Source organism: Podarcis pityusensis (genome assembly GCF_964106645.2).
Source record: "Podarcis pityusensis genome assembly, chromosome: 3".
Classification (NCBI taxonomy): Eukaryota; Metazoa; Chordata; class Lepidosauria; order Squamata; family Lacertidae; genus Podarcis; species Podarcis pityusensis.
Window position 1 is genome coordinate 55,440,144 of NC_138026.1, and position 25,715 is coordinate 55,465,858.

The following is a 25,715-nucleotide window of genomic DNA, read 5'->3' on the forward strand; positions in this document are numbered from 1 at the left end:
AGGGGGCAGGCAGGAGGAGGAGGAGGAGCGGCGGCGACGACGACGACGACGGTATTAGCAGCGGTAGCGAAGGACAACGGCGGCACCGACGGCCGAGACTGCCTCAGGCGCACTTCAGCGGGCGAAGATGAAGCAGCAGCAGCCGGTAACGTCGGCGGCGAACGCGAGCGCCGCCACCGCAGTCCCGGCCTTCCTCAGCAAGCTCTGGGCGCTGGTGGGCGACGCGCCGAGCAACCAGCTCATCACCTGGAGCCAGGTAGGCGCTGAGGAGGAGGAGGATGGGGGCGAGGGGAGCGGGATGAAGCGAGGCCTCCTCGCTCGGTAGGCGACGCGGCGCGGAGGGAGGCGGGAATGAGGGAGGGGATCGGTCTCCCCGCCATCTCCCGTCACCGTTTCGTGGATGGCGCACGCCTTCCTTCCCACCCTTTTTCTCTCCGTCTCCCCTCAGCCGCCCATCTTCGCGTCTGTGTTGCGTCTTGGGCCTTCGTTCGGACAAAAGGCGGGGGGGGGGAGAGAGAGAGAAGGGAAGGGGGCGTGGTCAGGCGTTGGTCACGCTTTCTGTATTCCTGACGGGCGGGGGGGGGGCAGGGGCTTCACGCGGCCTACCCGCGAAGGGCCCCGTGAGGCCCGAGGCGCACTCGGGTTCGCCGTGAGGGCGCCTTCGTCCGAGGGAGCGGGGGAGAAAAGGAGGCCTCGGCAGCCGTGTATGCACACCACACGGTAATCTGAAGGCCGCGCTTCGGTTTCCGCAACATGGAAACCCCCCCCCCCCAATCTACCGAAGGGCTGCGAAACAAGTTCCAGGGGAAGGGAGGCGACAGACAGCCAAATATAAAGGGGAGGAGAATGTGCCGCGCGACCCTTCCCAAACGTGGCTTTGACGTAGGCACGTGTGGATCAGTGCATATCTACCCGCTTCCTTAACACGGAGGTGGTTCGCATGTAGGAGAAACGCCTTGTATGGAAACAGTCCGCAACCAGAGGGTGAGGGGTGTTTCTGCGTGTGGCGTACACACAAACAAAGGCACGAGTTAAGAGGACATGAGGACATTAGGTCGTGAGCATCTTACTGACTGTGTTAAGATCTGGTTTGGGGGAGTCCCTGGTTCATGCATTATTATTTTCTCCTTAGGCATGAACTTGGTCAGTGGTTCTCGGTGAACCATTACAGTATTATCTTGCCTATTACCTCCACAACATGGGGCCTTACAAAACTGTTAAGTAGGAGTGGCAGAACTGCCCTTACAGGTACTGACTCAGCCTCTTATGCACTAACACACATATCTGCCATTTTATTGACTTCCAATAGTCCATTAATTTTGGGAAGGAAACATAAATACACATAAAGTGTTGGAGTCAGTAGAGAGGTTTAGATCTCTGTTTGTAGCTCCAGGAGATCAGCAAGGGCTGAAGGTGGTTCTCAAGTCAAAAAAGGTTACTCACTTCTCTTGTAAACAGAGGTAGCCATGTTGGTCTGTTTTAGTCAAAACAGCTGTCTTGTGTATTGCGATGTGGATCATTTTGAATGCACTAACGTGCTAAATAATCACTATAGTTTCTTGTCCTAGGTTTGATTCTAGTAGTGCTCCCCTGTAAGTAGGCTTACATGGAGAAGAGGAGGTGGCAGCTCAGTAGCTCCGTAGACCATATTGGGCTACAGGTTGTTAGATTACTGCTTCTCTGTTTTGCCCAAAATAGACGAATTCCAAGAATTATGGAAGGAGTTACACCTGTATGAATAAAACCTTATGGTGAGAAGCAAAGAACTGAGATTGTTATGAACAAATTGATGAATGTTGAGTACACTCTTTCTGTAACAATGTAGAAGAGGTCCTCTTTCATTAGCATCACAATTGTCTGGGAACTTGTACAAATTGGAACAGCAGGGTAGGAAAGCTTTGGTGATCAATTTTCAGACAGTCTTTGTATGCCTAAGGCAAACAATGTCCAGATCTCAGGAGGCATTCATCTTTTGCATAGTTTTTGTGTCACATTCCCTATCCTGCTAACAGTGACACTTTATTTTTAGCATATGAAGTTTTAGGTACGTAATTCTTTTGTTTGATTCGAGGCTTAGGAACTATTTGGTAGGTAAAAATAGGCTATTTAATCATCTTAATATAAGCAGTAAGATTTACACTGCATTCCTATTGCTCATTTGCAGTCCATTTTGTATGTACATGCATCCATTTCAGGTCTCTTTAAGAGGAAGGATACTTTCTATTAAGGATACAGTTGCAGGAATTTGTGCAGTCATGTACACCAGTTTGGCAAAGAAACAAAAGCCAGGGTGTTATGGGTAGATGAAGGGGCAAACAATATAGAAAGGGCATTGGTGGCAGCAAAGGTTAAAAGCTCTGCCTGAGTGCTTGTCCAGGAAATCTCTCTTCATCTTCCCTTGCAGCATTTCTATGGAAAGCTGCAGATGTGGTGACTTAGTCAAGTCTTCATCCAGGTAATGGAAAACATCCAATCTCTCCTAAAGACCTTTCAGCAAGTAGTACAATCAAGAATGCTGCCGAAGCGCTTGACAACAGGGAAGCAGTAGATAACAGACCAAGGACAGTGGTGTAGTCACTGGTGCCACCAGTTGGAAACCCAGAATTTGCAGGGGACAAGCAGAACAGGCCAAATCTTGCACTTAATTTTGTAAACAAGAATTTTAAAAAAGGCCAACACCACCAATAATGTACACACTGCACATGTGCTCTGATGTGCACATGAAACTTTTGTTCAAGTAGACTTTTTCCACAGAGAGACAAGTTGGAAGAATGAGTCTTTTGGGCTGCTCCCTTTCGTGACCAGAGTATTTGAATATTTTCTCAACCAAGAATTCTCATCTTTGTAACTTTCCAATTACTGAGCAACATGCATACCATACTAATAGGGAATATGGTCTGCCTCCTTCATGTTTTATCTGAGTAACCTTGAGGAGTTGTGGAAATATGTTTGTGTTTTGTCTCAGTTTTTATGTAAGTATAAATAATAATTCTGAAATATTCTAAGCTCAGCCATGATAAGAATGAATATTACTTGGGTATGTATGTATGCAGCAGAATCATTCTGCAGTTGATTCTCATTTATCTGTTTCATTTTTAATTACCCCCTTCTTCCTGATTTACCTGATCTTGCGGCACTCTGTACATTGTTTCAGTATGCACAAAGATTAGCATAAAAATAGGAGCAAGAGGCAATAGGTGATTCCTAACTTGTATGAATGGAGTTGCATTATAAGTGGTCCATGTTTCACAAGCATACAGTAAGGTTGGTAGTACAATAGCTTTGTAAACAAGCATTTTGGTTTCCCTGCGAATGTACCAGTCCACAAACACACTGCGCTTCAATTGTGAGAAAGCTGCACTCGCAGAGCTCAAAGGTTGTTGGATTTCGGCATCAATGTCAGCCCAGGTGGGAGAAGTGATTGACACTTTCCAGCATTACACCACTGAGTTGGATTTGTAGCGCTGCAGAGGTGTCGTTTTTCTGCTCGTTGGTACAGCGCTTTGGTTTTTTGGATATTGAGCGATAGGCCTCGCTTTTTATTAGCTTATGTGAAGATATTTAGGATGGTTTGGAGGTCATCCTCTTGAGTGTGTACACGCTATGTTCTCATCAGTATGCTGAAGCTTTATGGCAGAAGTTATGGTAACCTTACTCTTTGTTTTCAGCCTGCTCAAAGAGCTTTCCATCTGTTCGATATGATTTCTATTCTGGTGGGGAGTTTCCCTTCAACAAAGGGTAGGGTCATGGCAATGAAAATAATAAATAAAGAGTTGGGGTGATAACACAACCCTGTGGAACACCTGATCTCACTGTGAACGGTTCACTTTGAGAGCAATTATCTGCAATTGTTGCTGTCATATTATCATGGAAGAGCCAAAAGATGTTCACAAATTCATCTGGGCAGTCGATTTTAAGGACAGTCCACAGGGCATTACGATTTACAGTGTCGAAGGCCTTAGTCAGGTCAGTAAATGCCATATACAGGGGTTAGTTTTGATCTTAGCATTTTTCTGGAAGCTGTCAAGCAGTGAAAATCATGTACACTGTCCCCCTAGAAGGTTGAAAACCATTTTGGGATTCAGGAGGAGTAGCCTCGGATATTGTTCAGAGACAGTTTGCTAAGATCCTTGCAAGAATTTTGCAGGCTGCAGCTAATAAAGTGATGCTTTGATAGTTTCAGTAATCCGTTCTATCACCTTTTTTAAAGAGATTGATAATTTTGGCATCCCTAAAGTCTGCTGGGATCTCTCTCCCAGATTTTTTCGATGAGCTAGTAAAGTTGTTGTGTAAGTTTAGCTCCGCCCACTTTGAAGACTTCAGCAGGTATCCTATCACATCCGCTGGCTTTGTTGTTTTTCATTTGGTTAATGATAGTCTATGCTTAAGAAACTGTTTTACATTTCTAACCACATTATTTAGGCATTGAATGTGATTGTGATCTTCATTGCAGAATGGACAGAGTTTCCTTGTGTTGGATGAACAAAGATTTGCCAAAGAGATTCTTCCAAAGTACTTCAAGCACAACAACATGGCAAGCTTTGTGAGACAGCTGAATATGTGTGAGTTTTATAACAATATGTAGTATTAACCTTTAGATATACTGGTCTACATTTAAAACATTGAACTCCATGGAATTCAGTTCTGAGATGGATTCTACCTTTTATTGTAATAACAGATTCTAACTATTTCTCAGTTTTAATCATTTATTGTACAAAACAGTATCGTAAGGCATTCAGCTGCAGTCACTGACTGGAATGCAAGGGGAAACAAGCAGAATGCATACTGCATATTGAGTGAATCAAAGAAATGTAGACTTGGAAGGGACCCAGAGGGTCATCTATGCAGGAATCTCAACTAGGAGAAGGACAGTTGACGCTGAGAGAATTGATTCAAAGCAACGAGCCATCCTCATAGCTGCAGCCTGCAGCTTGGTTTTTGTGTGAACTTCAGTCATGTTTGACAACCAGTAATAATGGTTTTTATAAGTGTTTTGAGAGCATGTGTGGCAGCTTTATAAAAAAGAAATCCCATGATATTGATAGTATCTTCTTCCAGAAGGGACAGGTTTTGACATGACATGTAGCAGTATAAGTTCATCTCCTTATTTTAGGAAGGACACCCATCTTGTAACACAGCATAGCGTTGTGATGATTGAATTTGTATGTCATATTTTAAGTGGCACTTTAAAACTAGAACTCTTAGGTATAGCCTTTATAGTACTAATATATAAAGGCTGTGGTTGGCTTTGTTGTTCTGCCTTCCGCTGCTCTTATGAGAACGGCCTTGTTATCCCAAGATAAAACCCAGGACTAATAAGGCTGGAAGGGAAACAAAATGGGACCCTGCATAGGTTGATAATGCACCTAGGGTTAGTCACACAGAAACTTGCACAAATGAAGGGCAGCTTGTAGCAGAATAGCTTTCACTAAAGGTAAAAGAAATGTGAATAGGCAGTGCTGCTACCTGCACAAAGACAGCAAAATTTTTCTCTCAACTGAATGAGGATTGTAGCCTTGATTATTCCAGTAGGCTTTTCCATAGTTGATTTATTCTTTTCAGATGGTTTCCGTAAGGTAGTCCATGTTGACTCTGGCATTGTCAAATTGGAAAGAGATGGCCCTGTTGAATTCCAGCACCCCTACTTCAAGCAAGGACGGGAAGACTTACTGGAGCACATTAAAAGAAAGGTTAGTGAAAGGGAGTCTGGAAGCTTTGAACCTTCTGTAAGCACTGACGTAGATCCATGTGAGGGTTTGCCAGGATCTTACAGATAGTGTAAGTGGGAACAGAAATCTAGATTGCAAAAAAGGAACAGTACAATTCTGTTTTACTGAGTACAAAGCAATGCACATGCCAACAAGACTGCCATGCAACGGTTCAAAACAACTGCATGCAAGCCTTCAGTCACATCAAGATCTAGAACTACAGATCAAGGATGGCTTACTGTAACCTAAAATATGCCTTCAACAAAGGGGGATGGCCAGTTCTCTGATCTAAAGGCAAAAGCAAGTCTTGGACCTATTTTGATCAGTATAAGGAAGCGCTTCACCAATGAAACAGAAATCCAGGGAGATGTTCAGAGTCTTATCTTCATTTGGCACAACTTGAACTATGTCAGAATTCACTTGCTTACCTTCCACACTTTTTCTCCTCCTTTTTTACAAACCCCACTTCTTCCATCCCCTATGCTTGCAAAAATTGTCATCTGACCTCATGGAATGTTTGCATTATTTATTTCTTCAGTTTCTAGTTATTTGCTATAATACCTGCATAAGGTAGCTTTGGAAAGCTTCTGGGTGAAAAGGGAATTCTCTGTAAGAGATGGAACAAGGCCCTGACCATCCAGCTTGAATACCCCTCCCATTATTCTCTTGACCTTTCTGCCTTATAATAAACATACATACGTACATAGCACTTCCCTTTTTATTCTTTCTGAATTATTTGAATTCAGCATAGCCTTTGTTTATTTCGTTCATTTTCAGATAGCATATGATCCCTACATGATCTTGCAGATTCCATCCATGTGTACATTTTTGTTAATTGAAAGCAGAAGTACAAAGCTCTGCATGGATTCAGAGCAAAACCTTATTTATCAGTTAAATAGTCACTGTAATCCATATTTTTAAAAGTAACATGTTAACTGAAATTTGTGGTGATAATTCTTACAGGTTTCTTCTTCAAGGCCTGAAGAAAATAAAATTCGTCAGGAAGATCTGTCTAAAATCATAAGCAGTGCTCAGAAGGTTCAAAGTAAACAAGAGACTATTGAATCCAGGCTATCTGCTCTGAAGAGGTAAATAAGATTTCTAGCTTGATTTTTGAGGAAAAAGAGTATGAAAGACTACTAGTTCATCTAAAACTGTTTTTAGATTGCTGTAAGCTGCCCAGAGTGGCTGGGGGAACCCAGCCAGATGGGCGGGGTATTTACTATTATTATTATTATTATTATTATTATTATTATTATCATCATCATCATCACCATTATTATTTATATCATTACTGGTGGGTTTATGGCACCTTTAAGGAAACAGTTGTTTATTAAAGCTGGTATTCACCTGAGTGTTACTCTGAGTAGACGCATTGAAATTAATGGCCATGACTATGGGTCTTCCATTTCAATGGGTCTGTTCTGAGTAAGGCAACTGAGTACTCCCTGTAGTGCTGTCTTTGTGTATTTTGTATTACAAAGAAGAGGTGTGACAGGTCCCTGTTTCAAGGAATTCACAATCTAAAATAGGAGGGGGGGAATAAGCATGAATATGTGATTATTTTAATTATATATGTTTTGGCTTAGTTAACAATAAGGTATAATTACAGTTCCAAGTTTCACTAGGTCAGTTATTGGGATGCGGGTGGCGCTGTGGTTGAAACCACTGAGCTTCTTGAGCTTGCCGATTGGAAGGTCAGCAGTTCAAAAATGTGCGATGGGGTGAGCTCCCATTGCTCTGTCCTAGCTTCTGCCAACCTAACAGTTGGAAAGCACACCAGTGCAAGCAGATAAATAGGTACTGCTGCGGCGGGAAAGTAAACTGTGTTTCTGTGCACTCTGGCTTCTGTCACGGTGTCCTGTTGCACCAGAAGTGGTTTAGTCATGGTGGCCACATGACCCGGAAAGCTTTCTGTGGACAAACACTGCCTCCTCAGCCTGAAGCGAGACGAGTGCCCCATAGTCACCTTTGACTGGACTTGACCGTCCAGGGGTCCTTTAACTTTTTACCTTTATCTGGGTCAGTTAGTAATCCTTATATTGACTGTAAACATTTTGAAACAGAGAAAATGAATCTCTTTGGCGGGAGGTAGCAGAACTGAGAGCAAAACATCTGCAGCAACAGCAAGTTATTCGAAAGGTAATTATGTAACTTCTTTCTTCATAAGAATAATTTAAAGTAATCTATAAATGCAGTGCAAAATTGGAAGGGAAGCAGTAATTTGTGTGTTGGAAAGGGGCAGGGGTTTTAGTGGAAATTGGTAGCTTGAATGGTAGGTGACTTGCAATAATTCAATAAAGCTTGAAATTATCTTCTCGGAGATAACTTGGATAGTGGGTGGCAAAAAGCTCAGATGATCTGTTTAGGATATGGTAGCATGAAATGTAAAGGGCATTAATAATCTAATTTTGTTAAAATTGCATAAAAAATGTTTAAGAGATTAAACACAGGGATATACACAAAATATAAAACTTGCAGAAGTCCATGTTTTATATTTTGAATGCCTTTAAGTTCCATCTCATAATTTTTAAATTGTTTTTAGACAAATCTGATATCTAAAACATACAGAAATTAGGCTGTTTAGGGATTTGCACTATTATCTCTGCATTAGAATGACACCCAGACCTCTAAATCCTCTTGTTCTTAACTTTCCTATTAGGAAGGTGACTCTAAGCCTTTGATATTTCAGGCTTTAATTCTAGCCTACTTGACTCTGTATAGTACCATAAAAAATAAAATTGAACTATTGAGTTCAGTTGAACTTGCTCCTAATTGTATGTAGGATTTTTCTAAAGGCAACATTCTGTCTTTTTCTGCAGATTGTACAGTTCATTGTCACCCTTGTTCAGAATAATCAACTTGTGAGTTTGAAACGAAAACGGTAAGTATCAGGTTGCCGATACTGGAATTGTAACACAGGTTTATTTTGTGGATATATAGTGTTTATAGAAGCATAAGTTTAAATCCTTGTGTTTTTTAAAAAACATTTTTTTCTTTTATGATTTAGCCCATTGCTTCTGAATACTAATGGGACACCGAAGTCCAACATATTCCAGCAGATAGTCAAAGAACCAGCAGAAAACAAACATCATGTGAGTTAATTCTGAAATATACTTAAGGAAAGCATTAAAAAATGGGCAGAATAACTGCTTGGTTGGCCAGAGAAAATACAATATTCCCCATGAAAAAGAGTACAGTAATCATTATTCACATAGTCCTTGTGTTGGCTGTTCTCCTTTATATGGAGTGAAAATAGATCAGGCATATAGCAGTAAGGTACCAAGAATGCTGTTGACGGAAAGGGAGGGGCACCAAGTGATGCTTTTCCATAGCATTTACACCCAATACTGCATTGTCAGATTATTGTTTAGTTTTGATAAGCTAAATGAGGAGGAAACAGGGCAAAATATTCAGCTAAAAGAGCAGGTGTCTTTGATGTAGGAGCTATTTTTTTCCTTAAACACAATCTGAAGAAGTATTGTCTGTACACACTGTACAGATTTTGCATTCTTTCTGCATCTTCTCCCACAAATTATTTCACTATGTTGTAACTTTCTTCCATTCATCTTGAACCCTCTAAGGCCCACATTGGTTGTGAAGGTGAAAATGTTCCCCCCCCCCTTTATTGTGTACACACAAACTTCCTAATTAGGATGGCAACTTTTGTTCAGAACTGTACTTACTGTCTCACCCTCACCTTACAAAGTTAAGGGGAGGGTGGTTTCTCCAGATTCTCGTTTTAAGCTGTTTTTTACATTTGTCAGGACAGCTCATTTGGAAATTGTATCATTTTCCTCCTAAATGTATGTTTAGTATGATGTCTGAATTCCTAATGATTTGTAAATCTAAATTGGTTTCCATTTATGGTTTATTTAAATTTTTAAAAAATCATTATGACACTATTTTGGTTCTTGTAAATGGGCAGGTACCGCATAGCAGGACTGATGGCTTAAAGCAGAGAGAACAGCTGTCAGACGATATTATTATTTATGATATCACTGATGATATTGGTGATGAAGAAAAGCCTCCAGTTACTCCAGAAAGCAGTGAAGATGCTGCTTCAGACTCAAAGTAAGAAAAAATATTTGGAATTAAATATCCTCAGGCACACTGACCTACAGAAATTATGTCCATATCTTACTTGATAGTTTGACCCTCTAGGTCTTGTGTAGATCCCAAGATACCTGTGTAATCAAAAGATAAGATGCAAGATATCCAATAGGTTAGTCTATAAATTTTAACATTAAATCAAAATTGTTCTGAAAGGTAACTGATGAAAGGTGTAGGTTTAAGGGAGCCATCCTAAAGCCTGTGGACCGCCTCTCTTGGTATGCCCTGCAGAGGACCTTATGGTCCACAAACAATAACACTTTGGAGGTCCTGGGCCTCAAGGACGTTAGGCTGGCCTCGACCAGGGCCAGGGTCTTTTCGGCCCTGGCCTGGTGGAATGCTCTGTCGCAAGAGACCTGCGGTATTTGACATCTTTCCGCAGGGCCTGCAAGACGGAGCTGTTCCAACAGGACTATGGTCGGGGCCCAGTCTGACCCCCCAACAAACACACAAACTTTTTTTTTGTTTTAAGACCCAGTATATAAGTGGCCGCCCTAAGCCTTTCCACCGACTCATATAAGACTAGCACAGTTGGGCCTGGTGAGCAATCAGTGTTCCCATCCCCTATATGTATTTTAATCGATTGTTTGATTTATGTTTTTAATGTATTATACTTTGATGTTAGCTGCCCTGAGCCTGGTCCTGGCCGGGGAGGGCAGGGTATAAATAAATAAAAATTATTATTATTATTATTATTATTATTATTATTATTATTATTGGAAGTGGAGTGAGTGTAGCTTTGCTGTGGGGTGTCATATAACACCTGCTAGAGTCTCCCTGATGTACACTCACAAAAAGCTCCAAGGGAATATACTCCCAGCAGTATAGGACAAAATGGGGTATGTTGGAACAGATTTCTGGAGGCAGGATTAAAAAAATATATATTAAAATATGCTACCACCTGCCATCCTAGCCACATTTGAGTTGGGAGAGCTTACCTCTCTTCTCTTTCCCTGGACCCCAACAAACAGGTACTTCCCACTTCTACCCTTCCTCCGAAAAAAAGAAACGTACTGGTATTCTCAGTATTTGAGCATTTAAGGAAGTGCAAAACAATAGCATTATGTAGCTCATAACAAGGGCAGCAGTTTAATAGCTGTTCTCTACGTTACTATGAACTGCAAAGGAAATGTGGTGGATGTTGCTTCTCTTGAATCACATTTTATATATGTATTGCAGTTACAGTCCTGACATTGTAATAGTCGAAGATGACAATGAGGATGACTGTGCTCCTATAATCCATGAAAATACAACTGCTGAACCAGCCACAATTCCATCCAGTGATTCTGTCAGTCCTTCCCCTTATGGTGCAAGCCCATTAATGTCTGGTGCTGTTCAGTTAAACAGCCAGTCAACCTTAACAGCAGAAGACCCAGTCTCAATGATGGATTCAATACTCAGTGAGAATGGAGTGATTTCACAAAATATCAATCTTCTTGGAAAGTGAGTCACATTCTTTAAATCATCTTTAAAGTTCACACTTGTTCTCTCTTTTTTTTAAGAGCTTAAAGAAGAGCTACATGAATATTTAAATTTGCACTAGTTTTCTGATTTGTTGCTTTCTGAAAATGGCATAGTAGATGAGATTCAAATGTTTCCCAATTCTAAGTGCTGGTGCTGACCCATTTAAAGCCTTACACAGCTCAGGACCTCAATACCTTAAGGACCACCTCTCCCCATACAAACTAACCCGGACCCTGCGCTTGTTATCCAAGGCCCTTCTCCCTTCCCCAAGATGTTCAGAGAGTAGCAACGCAAGAATAGGCCTTTTCAGTGGTGGTTCCCCGTCTGTGGAATGCCGCCGCCAGAAATGCTAGCCTGGTGCCATCATTACATGTCTTTAGGCACCAAGCAAAAACATACCTCTTTACCTTTGGGTATTAAATAATCTGTGGCCTGTTAAGGAGAGGGAGACTGTTATCGTACTATTATATATTTTTATATGCTCGGCCAGTAAAGCGAGATGAGCGCCACAACCCCAGTCTCGTTCGTGACTGGACTTAACTGTCAGGGGTCCCTTTACCTTTAACTAAAATATGTTTTTAATGTTGTACACTGCCCTGGGATCTTTTGAATAAAGGGTGGTATATAAATCAAATTAATATTTCTTCAGTATTCCTCAGTTTTGGATTCAGTAGTAAAGGTACAGATAGCTTTTAGAGTAGATGCTCATTTCCTTTTTTAATACTGAATAATGTCATGCTTAGTGTTTACTGAAAGACTAGTGGTCTTCTGTAGAATCAATGCATGCTTGATCCACTATATACCCCCATGGTATATAGTGGATCACTTTCAGATACCTAGAATTATACTCATGCCTGTTGAATTCCAGATAATCCTAGTGGTTGTCCTCTTTACCTTCATTTTTCTTCTGCACTTTGATTCATTTGTACAATATATTTCTCATAAAAGCTAGAATTTCATGGAGTTTTCTTGCACTCCTTTAGGGTGGAACTTCTGGATTATCTTGAGAGCATTGATTGCAGTTTAGAGGATTTCCAGGCCATGTTGTCAGGACGACAGTTCAGCATAGATCCAGATCTCCTGGTTGATGTAAATATTTACACTATATATATATTTTTTTACTTCTATTTTCCTCGCAAATTTGGCTTTACAAAGATTTTGTGTAAGAAAAATACATTTGCATTTTTTAAATGTTATACCTTAAAAGGTCTATATTAACAACAGCTTGAGACTGCAGTTTCAGAGAGCAGAAGAATAGTAGTTTGTGCTTGAGGGTTTGTGCAGAACATTTCTATTTGTGGCTATTTCAGGCACAAAAGATTAGTTTGGTTTATAAGTCACCCAATTTATATCTAGAATATAGAATTTTAAAACTTGGTGTACATTTTGTCTTGTCCAGCTTTTTTCAAGTTCCGTGCAGATGAATCCTACAGGTCATATCAATAGTACAAAAGTAAGTTTTAAAGTAGCACAGCAGTGGGAAATATGGTGTAATGTCAATGGCCAGTTGTCTAATCCAGTTGCATAGCATGTTAATATTTGTTTTAACATTTTGTGTACCTTAACAAGGCTGATATTGACAAATTATTTAAAGATGCAGCTGTTTTCCTTTTTGTGCTTTCCAGATTTTTTTTCTGCATTTTGAAAAATTACACATGTGCATCTTAAGTTTTCAAGTTCTATATTGGGGGGCATCACATGCTGGCCAGAACATCAGTTTAACACATCAGTATTTTTAAAAGTTATTATCAAAGTAGATGTAGCATTCAAAAGAGGGTGAAAAGCACAGGCTAAGAACTGGTTTTGAAATGGGAGATTTGCATCATTTTGAAATGTATTCTCCTTATTTTAGACATGCTTTCTAGAGTAAAATTTGAATGTGATTGGGTGGATATACCCATGGTGACAGTCTAGATTTCTAACATTCCTGTGTCCCAGCTGCTAGATAAGTTCCTGAACATTTGCTTGTAGCAGTTATCTTCTAGACAAATGTTTTCTCTGTTCCTTAAAAAAATTAGTATGAAGTCATCTGATTTTTGTAACCATGCTTGCTTTTAAGGTGGAGACAAAGGGAATTGAAACAATGAAGACTAATAGTGCTCAACCATCTACACAAGATGTGCCTAATTCTGACCCCAAATCAGGTTGATATGCAAGTTCTCTTAGCTTCAGAAATGTAGATTGGGTATAATTTAACCTGCATTCATAAATACCCTTATTTTAGACATGAAATGAATAAAATAGTTAACATATACCCAGTATGTTTGGAAAGCAAGTTGTAGTTGTGCTGTACATTGACAAGTTTCTCTTCATTTTTTAGCCTTTTCTGTAGGAATATAGAGCAGTTGAGTAATTACTTTGGTTTGGTTTGTTTCTTGCCCTGCAGATAAACAGCTCATTCAATATACTGCCTTTCCCCTACTTGCATTCCTTGATGGAAATCCAGGCTCAGTGGAGAATGCAAATATGACACCTGAATCAGTATCTTCTGTGGATAAACAAATAGAAGTGGATGAACTCCTGGAAAGTGGTCTGGATCCTCAACCAACCCAAAGCAAACTGGTTCGTCTGGAGCCACTGACAGAAGCAGAAGCTAGTGAAGCTACACTATTTTATTTGTGTGAACTTGCTCCTGTGCCAATGGACACTGATATGCCACTGCTGAACAACTAAAACGAGAGAGTTAAAGCAAACTATTTATTGAGGCTATTGTTTGGGATCTATCTTTTGTAAATGGCATTTTGTGAGCAGCTACTGTGGAACCTTAAACAGTTTGTTCTATCACTTTCCCCAAAACTCGGGTCTCAAAAGAGCAGTTTAAACATTTATACAAACCATCAACAGTTCACAATGAGTTCATTCTAGTGCTGTCATATTTGGAATTATGTATTCAGAATATGCCAGGTAATTGGATGCTCTGTATTAGCCACTCGCAGTTTTTCTTGTTCACTTTTAGTCCTAATGTATGACATACACAAGTAAATAAGTAACTCTGGATGGAGGTCGTAGCACTCAGAGTTTAATTCTTCTGTACTTTGTTTTCTATTTTTACAACTTTGTTTAAATAAAACTGTTAGGGGACCAGAACTGAATATAGTGCTTCATTGAATTGACAAGTGTCCATCTTAATTTCATAGTCGTAAGAGTATCCACTACTTGCTTCACCCCATAGGCACAAATGCTGTTGAATGGGTTGGGGGTTTTCTGTGAATGTGTTCTTTGTTAAAGGGGATTTTCAGTAGCAGGCTAGAGGAAGTATATTCAGTACTATGAAAATGTATGGCCTATAGCCACATTGGATAAAAAATCAAAACAAGACTCGGAAGACCTAAACAGCCATTTTTTCTGAATGTTTACTAAGTTATAGCATACACACAAAATGACTAAATATTAAAGCTACCTTGAAATTGCATTCATGTTGAGCCTAAGTCAGCCATTAAATATATCTAAGTATTTTTTTATAGAAATTCACCACTGATACTCAGTAATGCACAACAGTGCTGCTACAGCTGAAACTGTTCTCTGTCAGCTATGCAATCCTTAAGGAAAAGCAAACCAGAACTGTACCTTCCTATTCAAGCAGCAAAGCACAGTATTTGAAGATTTCCAACAAACAAACTATGCAAAACACCTAATAGTTTCTGTGTTATGTAGACTTAGGATTTTCCAGGTACAAATCCACTGCCGGCAATGGACACACAAAAGATAATACCTTTGACACAAGAATCAATGACATCTGTGAAGAGATCAGCTATTAAAATGCAAGTGTGCTTTAACTAAAAATGAATATTGGTATATATCAATTTATCCAGGAAAGTATTTTTAGAAAGATACAGAACTTGATTTACAAACTAAGCTCAATTATACCCACACAAGGAACAGATGGAGCCAGGATAGTTTTTTTTAAAGTAACTTTTAAAAAAGCTATAAAAATAAACAGCGGTACCTGAAGTCTACCTCATCAGCGTGAAATATACTATACTACAGCTACCAGCAGTGGGGGGACAGCAATCCATTTCACTCCTTAATTTCAATTTAATGAGTGCTAGCCCTAAATACCTTCCAAGTATTGATTAGGTTTTTTTAAAAAAGACCATCTTGGTATCAAATGGTTACAAAAATGAAAAGCCCATAGCATGCATTAATACTTCACTGCACTTCACTTTAAAAAACAAATCTGGTCAAAATGGCAACTATTTTTGATACCCCATGCACATTTTGAATAATTTCAAGTACAACCTTAAACATTTACTCCTGTTCACATTCTTTAAAGAAGCCTTGTACTTATTCAAACCTGCAAGTACAAAAACCAGTCCTACAGAATTGTAACAGCTGTTTTCTTATATGCTCACACCAGCCCTAGTGACAGCTGGGGCTCTTTATCGTTTAAAGTGTGGAAGGGGGAAACCCTCCACAAATTGATTAAAATGGCAACTGAATCACAGGTACAATCTTTCCCTTCCTACTAACCCCACTCTTTGCTCTGCTCTATCATCAGCTAAGGCTCATTAGAGTTGACATTCCTGTGCTCCTGTTCATCTGATGTTTGTTCAACAAACAAAAGATCATACCTCCTGCAGATCAGCTATGATCTAAAGGTAACCTAGACTTAACACACACCTGATATGTGATTCTCATTCAGCATCAGACTCTCCTAGACAACCATCCATCCATGCTTCAGCTGAGGTAATACAGTATCCTCCAAAGGCTTACAACCATTACTGTCTCTCCTATCTGTCATAGCCATATTTTTCTCATCTTTTCTGGGCAAATCTCACAGTTGTGAAAGATTATACTTCCTTGCTAGACCAAAGTTGATATTTTACTAACTAGAAAACTGCTGTGTAACAATTATTAAATTGCAATAAAGGCCAGTAAGATTGTCATAGATAGCCCTAGCTTCTAACACTCTTCATGGTTCCCCATCTGATTATAACTTCAAATATCTGATTTAATGCACCTTTGACTGTACATGATCTAGGAATTCTTCAGTAAGCAGTAGGGCTGAGCCAAATATTTGTGGGGTTTGAAACACATGGAACTGTTGTTCTCACATCTAGTTTGACCCTAAATCCCTCTCCAGGTACTAGTTAGGGGAAAGAAAATATACAGAAGGGAGCAGTGGGAAAGATCACACTAGCTCTGTCCAACATTGCCTTTTTCATCACTTTCCAACTGGTGATATTGTGAAGCAGAGACATGTTTGTATCTGTGGAGGCTCCCAAATGGAAAACCAAGGTTCTCACCCACAGAAGCAGGGAGTCTCCATGGATGCAAAAGTCTCTCTCTGCTTCACACGGTCACCATTTACAAACTGTAAAAGTGATGAAAATAGCAGGGTGGTGGTGGTGGTAGAATCTTCATCCCTACTCTACCCACCATATGTGTTTACTTTCCCCCAACATTGGAAGAGGGCTCAGTATTAATCATTAATATGTACTATTATCATCATCAAGCTCAACTAGAAAACAGTCACTGAAATAGCAAGTGAACATGATTTAAAAGTATAACCATGCAGAAGACATGATAAACTATTCAGACGATACATACACGTATTATTTACAAATTGCATCTCGATGCTGAATACTGTTAGCTTCAAATTAGCAACAAAATAAAGCAAGAGCTTTCAGATGAGACACTTGGCTTAGTCAAATTCACGGTTTGTTAGAACAAGTGGAGCCACCAGAGTCCACACGTAGAGGACTATGCCAATCCAGCTGGAAGAGATCTTCACCCAGACAGATGGCCACTTACTGGTCATTGATGCAGAGGCAGGGTCAGGGCTGAGAAAGAGGAGAGATAAAGTGTTAGCCGACTCATTTGTGGAACAGAATAACTACTTTTCTCTTGATCATCACTTATGTTCTTAAAATTGAAAAAATTATGTAAGAATAAAATTCACTGCCACCGATATGATAAGTGGGAGAGGAGATTATGAATCCAACATTTGCCTCTCTGCCCACTTCCACCCCTACAGGTGATCAGCACTGATAATGTCAATGAAATGTAGTCCTGCAAGATCCACATACCTGTACCAGTTGGTTAGGGTCATCATGATGTAAAGCGAAGCAAGAAAAAGCATGAAGTGAAAGAATGAATAACTGTAAGTAACTCCATCTCTCTCATTATCAACAGCACGGTGCAAATCATCTCCTTCATCAAGAGAGCCTTCACTCCTGGGAAGTCCATCTTCTATCAGTGTTGACTCATCACTGGTTAATGTCAGTTTATTTACCTGACTATTATTGGATGTCCGAATGCTGCAGTTAAAAAGTAGTTAGTGTCACTAGATGTCCTTTTTTAAAAAAAATAACTGAAAATTGGAAAAGGTTTTCCAAAAGTTCTGCTCACCTTGAGTACAGAACACACATTAAGAACAGGATGAGGCCTACAATTCCTTGGGCATCCCACCAATGGACAAACTGACCCTTACTTGGAGTGCTTGTGGAATTATAGCCAATTATGTTCAGCAAGCTTGGATTGCATTGTCTGTCTAGATCAGTAAAGACACAAAAAGCTGAAAGTCGGATTATTCTACACAAAACAATTATTTCTCACAGAAGCAATGTCCAACATAATAATATCCACTAGGTGCTAGCCTTTTACACTGCTCGAAACTGTTTTTGAGCTGTTTGTTGTGTAGCTTTCCAACTGCAATGAAATACAGCTATGGCCTTTCCATACAAAGGATATGGGATTAACAGTGCTTTCTTTGAGTACTGTACTAGCAACATCCCCATGCAATAGAAGGACACTGGCTAGTCTTGCTACTGTGTGGTGAGAGAGCAAGTGGTCAGAACAGTGTTAGAAACTGATATATGAAAGCTAGGAGATAAATGGCACCTTAAACCTAGGTCATGGGCACTGCAACGGAGTGTCTAGGTGCACTTTTTTTAATAACAAGAATACAAAGCTGAAAATGAATGAACCGCCCGCCCTACAAGAAGTCTTTTGTATACCAAAACTGCAATCCTAATCATGCTGACTTGGGAGTAAGCTTCACTCACTCCAAGAATCATTTAGATAACCACAGATTCTCTAACAATCAATTTATAGCATTCTACCTTGCACTCTGAAATACTTTTTGTTTAACAATTTTTTGTCCCTTCAAAGCTTCAAAACATTCAAAAGTTTTAAATCATCCAAAGTAGGTGTGACAGCAATAAACAACGGAGTTCTGCCAGAGTCACTTCTGGATCATAACAATAACAACAAGAACAACATGAAATCTCCTTACCTGGCTCATTGGTCATTGCAGCCCAGGTTAGATACATTGTATAAACGGTGATCACAGATGATTGTAACAACCCAGATCTCGGTTGTGACTCCTATATGCAGACAGAAAGCAAAACAATACAGATAACTGCATATTGTGCTGATTTTTCTTATGTGATCACAACTCAGCACAGGGAGGGAGAGTAGGAAATGAATGAATGGAGAGCAGAGGAAACCAACTCTCCATTTACTTATCCCCCCCACTCCCCTGCGCAAAGCTGTAATTACAGGCTTACCAGACTTCGGGAAGGTGGTGTGACGGCTCTGGCAATGTCCCAGAGCCCTTGTGCCTCCTTCCCAAAGTTGGGTAAGCAGTCCTTCACACCTTGTGAGGTGCTGGGAGCAGTTCCAGGGTTTCCTGGATTTATATGCTTTTGCATGTATGCAGAGACTACCCCCCCCCCCCAGAACCAAATGCTTGCATAAGATGTGAATTAACTATATGTAGAAATTTGACAAACGGCTGATGTATTAGCCAGATTCTTATGAAAACAAATATCCACTTAATGTAACCTCATACCTGGATTTTAGGCAGAATTGACATTACAGATGCTCCAATGCACAGCAGCATATTGACACTGATAAATGCCTTATTTTCAGAACAGCCATCGGGCAGAGTATAATAGACATAAAATAGGACAATTGCCACCAGAGACAGAAGATAGTTTAATGCTGTGGCGGACAGCAAAGCTGTGAAGAAGCAAACAAAACTGGATTCAGGTTTTATTAGTACTTTTGAAGGAGGCTCACTAGAGCAGTGATGAAAAATAAATCCTATGGTACACTGTTGGATAAGAAAAGTGATCTGCTGGATTAACTTCAGTAGGCAGACTAAACTACTATTGCCTCTAGAAGATCTGGAAAAACTGAATCAATCCTCAGTAATTATAGTTGTTACTACAGCTGCATCAAGTCAGGCACAACTTTCTCCTCTTCTGATCCCATGTAATCAATATCATTATTATGCTTCTGGAAACACCAATTCCCTCTTAACCATGGTATGTTGGGGATGGGAGGGATTCAGACTCTCAGTTCCGCACATGCACACCCTTCCTTGGTCAGCAACTAGCGAGTGAAGAGCAACATCAAAGAGTTCTCAGGTCATGACTCCTACAACTGAAATTTGAGCACAGCATGTCCCAATTTTAATAAACAAACCCTGTGATGCTGACCAACAAACCACTACATACCTGCATACCAGCATCTTGAGTTTCCCTCTTCCATCTTTTCGACCCAAGATTCATTCCAAGAGTGGGCAAAATCAATAAGTAAAACCAGCTGGATAAGAATGAAGCAGAAAGCACCAGCCATGCCTACGTAAAACCACACTAGGAAGAAAAATAATTAATATATTAATTTTCATAAATAATTTTTCTGTTTGAATTGTTAGCATGTATTGAGTGATTCAGAGTCATCCGGGTAAAATTTACTCGTAAAATAAACTCTTAAAGAGTTTGACAATTAAAAAATAAACAAGGCTATGTCCCCAGGTAGCTTATAATCTAAAACCAACAGTGAGGAAAGCACAAGGATTTAAGCGATAAATATGAGTCTGTGACTACACACATATAAAACTAGATTCTTTGGGAATGAGAATTAAGGGATTATGCTGAAGTAAGGAACCTCCAGCCTGCAGGCCAGATTTAGCTCAATTTGGCCCACAAAACTGTTTTCCCTAAACCATGGTCACCTGACATCATATAGGATATCCGGTATGAGGCAGGTACAGACAGCACTGGATTAGCTGTGTAACTGAGCTCAGCATGGGGAACTCAACTGGACAGCTGATTGCTGAGGAATGCAGATTTGCCAGTCCTAAACTGGCAATACCCCTTGTGCTATGGTTTCCAAATGCCCGACAATCAGCTGGCTGTTGGGCACTTGAGAATCGCTGCTCAAGGGACACTGACAGGTAGTTGGGACCACCCATCTGTCAAAAGTTTGCAAACTGAGGTAGGGACTGATCTGACCTGTCAGGCCAGAAAGGTCATGCCAAAGACCTACGCATCTTCTCCAGTGTGACAAATCAGAACATTAAGATCTGTTAAATAAGAACTCAGTATCACATTGAAAGCTATTGGAAACAGTTTCTGTGCAAAATATACATGACTTTCCACGCAATCATACCTGTTGTAAAGGGTCCTTCTGGAATAAAAAATGCTCCAACTGTAATTGCAACAGCTGTGATGAATTTAAAGAACCAGAATCTGAAATATCACCAAAGAACCATCAAAGTTAGGGTATCAGCAGTATTTTTAAAATTTGTACTTTATATAATATACTGTATTAATATTACATATGATCTCTTCACTGACCTGAAGCAACAGCCTTCAGGTTTTGTTATTTATATACCTTGTGCAGGAAACACAAGACTACAATTTATCTCTCTCTCTCTCTATCTATATATATATATATATGAATGAATTTATATACCACCCTATACCCAGAGGTCTCAGGGCAGTTCACAGAATAAAACCAAAATACATAATCAAAATAAAAACAACAATCCAATAACCACCCCCCCCCCAAAAAAAACCCCACATTTCAAAAGGACATAGGATGTCAATCAAAGAAACCAAAGGCCTGGTTAAAAAGGAACATTTTTGCCTGGAGCCTAAAGGTGTATAATGAAGGCACCAGGTGAACTTCTCTGGGGAGAGCATTCCACAGATGGGGAGCCGCTGCAGAGAAGGCCCTTTCTCGTGTTGCCATCCTCCAGACTTCTCAAGGAGGCACACAAAGGAGGGCCTCAGAAGATGATAGGTTCATATGAAAAGAGACAGTCCTTGAGGTATTGCGGTCCTGAGCCGGTTAAGGCATTATAGGTCAAAACTCGGAAACTACCGTATTTTTCCATGTGTAACACGCCCCCATGTATAAGATGACCCTTTTTTTGGACCGCAACAAAAGGGGGGGGGGAATTGACCAAAGTTGTTGTGCTTGGGGGGGGGGAGGGAGATTGCCCACAGTTGCTGAGCTTTTTTTGGGGGGGGGGGGGTCAGCACTGCCAATCGCTCTACAGCCTGCACGCCAATCAAAATTGTACACATTGCTGCAGCAAACAATCGTTTGCACACACACCGCCAAAAGCCCACCTGCACACTCAGCACAACAACAGAAGATTGCACACACACCTCGATGATGCCGAAAATAGCACGCACCATTGCCAAAGCTGCAAACAATCGTCAGCAGGCCTTGCCACAGCAACCTATCACATGCCCAATCGCCGCTGCAAATTTCATGCTGTCTGATGACAACAAATGCCCATCCCCCCTCTGCTATCCGTGTATAAGACGACCTGCTATTTTTGCATATTATTTCATAGGAAAAAATATTGTCTTAAACACAGAAAAATATGGTAATCAGTAGCCAGTGCAGTTGGACCAGGATCATCGTAATATTCTCAAACCATCTTGCATGAGCAACCTGGCCAATGAATTCTGCACCAGCTGAAGCTTCCAAACCGTCTTCAGAGGCAGTCCTATGTATAATGCATTGCAGTAATCTAACCTTGAGGTTACAAGAGCATAGACAACAATATTTAGGCTATCCCTGTCCAGATAGAGGCATAGCTGGGCCATCATTTCTTCTTACCCATTATGTATTGCTGCCCTTGGATCACTGCTGCTCTTCACTTTGATCATCATTAAGGAGAACAGGAGAAAGAACATGGCCATACCAAAGCACACCCGATATACTGCTTTATAGCCTACTAGAACATCACAATTCACTTGGCCATCACAAAATCCAGGAATCTGTAATGAACAACATAATATATATTAACATATGTCAATGAAGAACCCAAACTTTTTGTTTTGTTAGGAGCCGACTATGACAGGATTAATTTAACATCTCTTCATTACTTGAAATTTGTACAGGTCTAAGGTTCTCACAAGCCAATGTTAAACTGAAGATTTAAATACATAATATATATATTTAAATACATAAAATATAGTCCCCTGGTGTTTTCAAAAGCCACATACATACATGTATGTATGTATACTCCTGGTCTGAAATAATAGCTAACTAACACAGGAAGAAGGCAAGGTTTTACAATCAACCATTATGCTAAATGTTAAAATACTTCAGTGAAAGGCAGTCATAATGAGAGAACTGCTCCATAGTTAGGCCTTAGCCTATGTAAACAAAACACTAAATAACATTCTAGAATAAAAGGAGGTGCGGATACGAAGCAATGCTTCTGAAACGTAAGAAAATACAGGTCAATCCCAAACTACCGTAGCAGTGCCACAATATTTCTACCATAGTTGTCTCAAGAGTAAACTGACCTTCTTCAGCTGTTCTTCCATTCCTGGAATTAACATCACACATGCAACACCCACTCCAATGAGCAAGAACAGAGCATATATCACCCTTGTTATAGTGGAGTTATTTCCACTGGGGCAGCACCGGCACAGCAGACATGGGGCACTGCCACACAAACATGGTATCTGATGAAAGAAAGGGAGGAGTATGAGGACAAAATAAAAAGTTATGCTCAGTTAATTACGTGGTTAAAATGTTTAACTACTGGTTCTGATGTCATAATATTTAAGGATCACACTCCTACTAATGTAATAGTTGTAATCTCATATTCTGTATTACATCTTCCGATATACCCATTACTGCAAAGGCCATGGCTTTGATAGTAAAATGTGTGCAGATATGAGCAGTAGGTCATTGGGCTCTTGATTCAGTGCTATAACACTAATAGAAGCATGAACAAGTCCTGCAAAAAAGCAAAGGTGATGTTGCAATGCTGCTTCTCAGATGGCTCTGTGATTGCCCCATGTACAGCCAAGACAGTCAACAGACTGTTTACAAAAGTTATTAGTTATGCTTACCAGGGCAAATAGTGATGTATACCATAGCCAAGAAAAAGTATATGACTTACAGGTTAGTGGAGATTTGTTTTTACTTTATGCCTGAATCAAAGATATATACTGAATTACACACTTTACTTCAATATCCTCAGAGGTGTAGGGAAAAATATAGGACAAGCTCTTACTCTAACTTCCAGCACATTAGGAGGAATGCACAACAGTTAAATCAGCAAAAGTTTAAGCAACATTCTATCAAGTTGCCCAGTCTGACCATTGTAACTTTCCACTCTGCCTTTATTATTCCATAGCAGGAATTTATCCCAGGGAACAGGAAAAAAATCCACAAATTTCAGTCTAACAAAACAATATTATGAATTTCTACTACGGCTCAAGATATTGTGTTGTTTTTCCTCAAAAAGTCCACATTTTCTCTAGACTGATTTGATTCTCTCTTACACACCTACAGATGATCCTACTTTAATGCAGGGTTTGTCAAAAGGAGGTAGAAGCCACACTTTCACTCATAATTTTCAGTTCGGTAATCCCACATATACTCCTAGCATGGTGACTTAGCATACACTGCGGTATAAGATGGTACAAACATTTGCCAGATGCCTTGGAACAATAAACGACCCTGTAAAATTAGAGATGACGAAACCCCACCACACACACAAACACCTTTCACATTGCAACTTCAGAACCCCTTTATAGAGACATTCCTAAAAATGGCCTTAGGAAGCTATCCACAGAGGAGGAAAGCATGAGGACTGGATAGAAGATGATGCTGGGGGGTGGGGGAGCAACTACCTAGATAGCAAACTACCCTCCAGGAAACAAGCGAGGAACTGTCAAATTTCAAAGGGCCAGTGTTTAAAGAGGCAACATCACCAACCCAGTGCCGGATTTACGTATAAACAATCCATAGCTTAGGGCCCCACTCTCTTGGGGGGGCCCAAAAAATTAAAGGAAAAAACACACCAGATGTAGATTTCCAAAATATAAGATTTAAAAAAAACAAAAATAAAATAAAACCTACATACAGCAACAGTGTTTTGTGTTGCGTAGGCTCCTATGATGTAAGTAATGGGTCCCGCCTGCTCCCTAAAATATCACATATAAAGGGCCCCATTACCTTCAGTAGCTTAGGGCCTCCTCAAACCTAAATCCGGCCCTGCACCAACCCATTGCTTTCCATTACTAAGGGTTTTTAATTTGGGGTGCATTGTCATTTTGCCATAGCACCTGCAAGGCGCAGACAACAGGGTCGAGACGTTAACGCGCCTCCTCCATCAGTTCTAGGGCGTTGGCAAACGAAATCATGTTATATATGATTTAAACAAAGGGAACGCATCACGGCCAGGGAGGGGCCGCCTCGCCGCAGAGAAAGGACAGCGCGCGGAGATGCATGGGGGGGCGCAGTCAGAGAGCCCCCTCACTGCGCCTGCGCCTCTGGAACTGCTGCTGCTGCTGCTGCTGCTGAATAGCCGCCCCCGCCCCCGTGACTCCCTAACCCAGCGAAGTGGGGCCCCGAAGGAGGAGGCCGCGGTTCCGGCCACATTACCCAGCTCGCCATGGAGCAGAGGCCCAAGACAGCCCCCATCTTCTTCTTCTTCTTCTTCCTCTTCTTCTTCTTCTCCTCGCGGCGGTTGAGTTGCGCGGCAGCCCTTTAAAGATGGAGCCAGCGGCAGCACCGAGCGGCGAGGGCTTGTTTACTCTCCAGTCTGCTTCGCTCACTAACCACGAGCTTTGACAGGCAGCGGCGCGTCACTTCCGGGCTGAAGGAGGAAGAGCCGCCACTGGCCACCTCCCCCCTCAGTGCGCAAGATTTAGTAGGGTAGACTCGCACAGGCTTCTGACTTCTGGGTTACCTTAAAAGTATTTTATGTTATGCTGTTTGGTTTGGTTTGGTTTTTGCGGCAAAACAGTACGGGGAAAATCCAGGGTTTAAACGTAGGTGTGACTGGGCAGCAATGTTTCCTGTCCCCATTCGCTAATTGTAGCTTTAATGTCTTGTTAATCTTTTGTTAGAAGCCGCCCAGAGTGGCTGGGGAGACCCAGCCAGATGGGCGGGGTATAAATAATAAATTATTATTTTTATTTTATTTTAAAACCTAACCTCAACAGAGGGACGTGGGTGGCGCTGTGGGTTAAACCACAGAGCCTAGGACTTGCCGATCAGAAGGTTGGCGGTTCGAATCCCCGCGACGGGGTGAGCTCCCGCTGCTCGGTCCCTGCTCCTGCTCACCTAGCAGTTCGAAAGAACGTCAAAGTGCAAGTAGATAAATAGGTACCACTCCGGTGGGAAGGTAAACGGCGTTTCTGCGCTGCTCTG

General features: G+C 40.8%; 2 protein-coding genes across 3 annotated transcripts; one reads left to right on the plus strand and one right to left on the minus strand.

Annotated features, from left to right (window-relative positions):
- HSF2 (heat shock transcription factor 2) lies at nt 1-14,372 on the plus strand. Of its 2 annotated transcripts, XM_080999678.1 has the most exons (13): nt 3-256; nt 4,454-4,562; nt 5,563-5,690; nt 6,672-6,796; nt 7,775-7,850; nt 8,531-8,592; nt 8,719-8,803; nt 9,637-9,782; nt 11,001-11,264; nt 12,269-12,374; nt 12,685-12,738; nt 13,345-13,429; nt 13,672-14,372. In XM_080999678.1, the coding sequence occupies exons 1-13, from the start codon at nt 128-130 to the stop codon at nt 13,956-13,958; spliced, it is 1,656 nt and encodes a 551-aa protein (XP_080855804.1). In that variant the 5' UTR covers nt 3-127; the 3' UTR covers nt 13,959-14,372. The 2 variants fall into 2 exon arrangements, with proteins under 2 accessions (XP_080855805.1, XP_080855804.1); XM_080999679.1 differs by lacking the exon at nt 12,685-12,738 and having other exon boundaries at nt 1-256.
- On the minus strand, nt 14,283-25,150 carry SERINC1 (serine incorporator 1). The gene is made up of 10 exons (XM_080999709.1): nt 24,945-25,150; nt 22,850-23,011; nt 22,155-22,315; nt 20,688-20,767; nt 19,751-19,888; nt 19,081-19,250; nt 18,523-18,613; nt 17,637-17,778; nt 17,315-17,545; nt 14,283-17,068 (listed from the first exon to the last, which is right to left on the minus strand). The coding sequence occupies exons 1-10, from the start codon at nt 24,981-24,983 to the stop codon at nt 16,930-16,932; spliced, it is 1,353 nt and encodes a 450-aa protein (XP_080855835.1). The 5' UTR covers nt 24,984-25,150; the 3' UTR covers nt 14,283-16,929.
- Between the last annotated feature and the right edge of the window lie 565 nt (nt 25,151-25,715).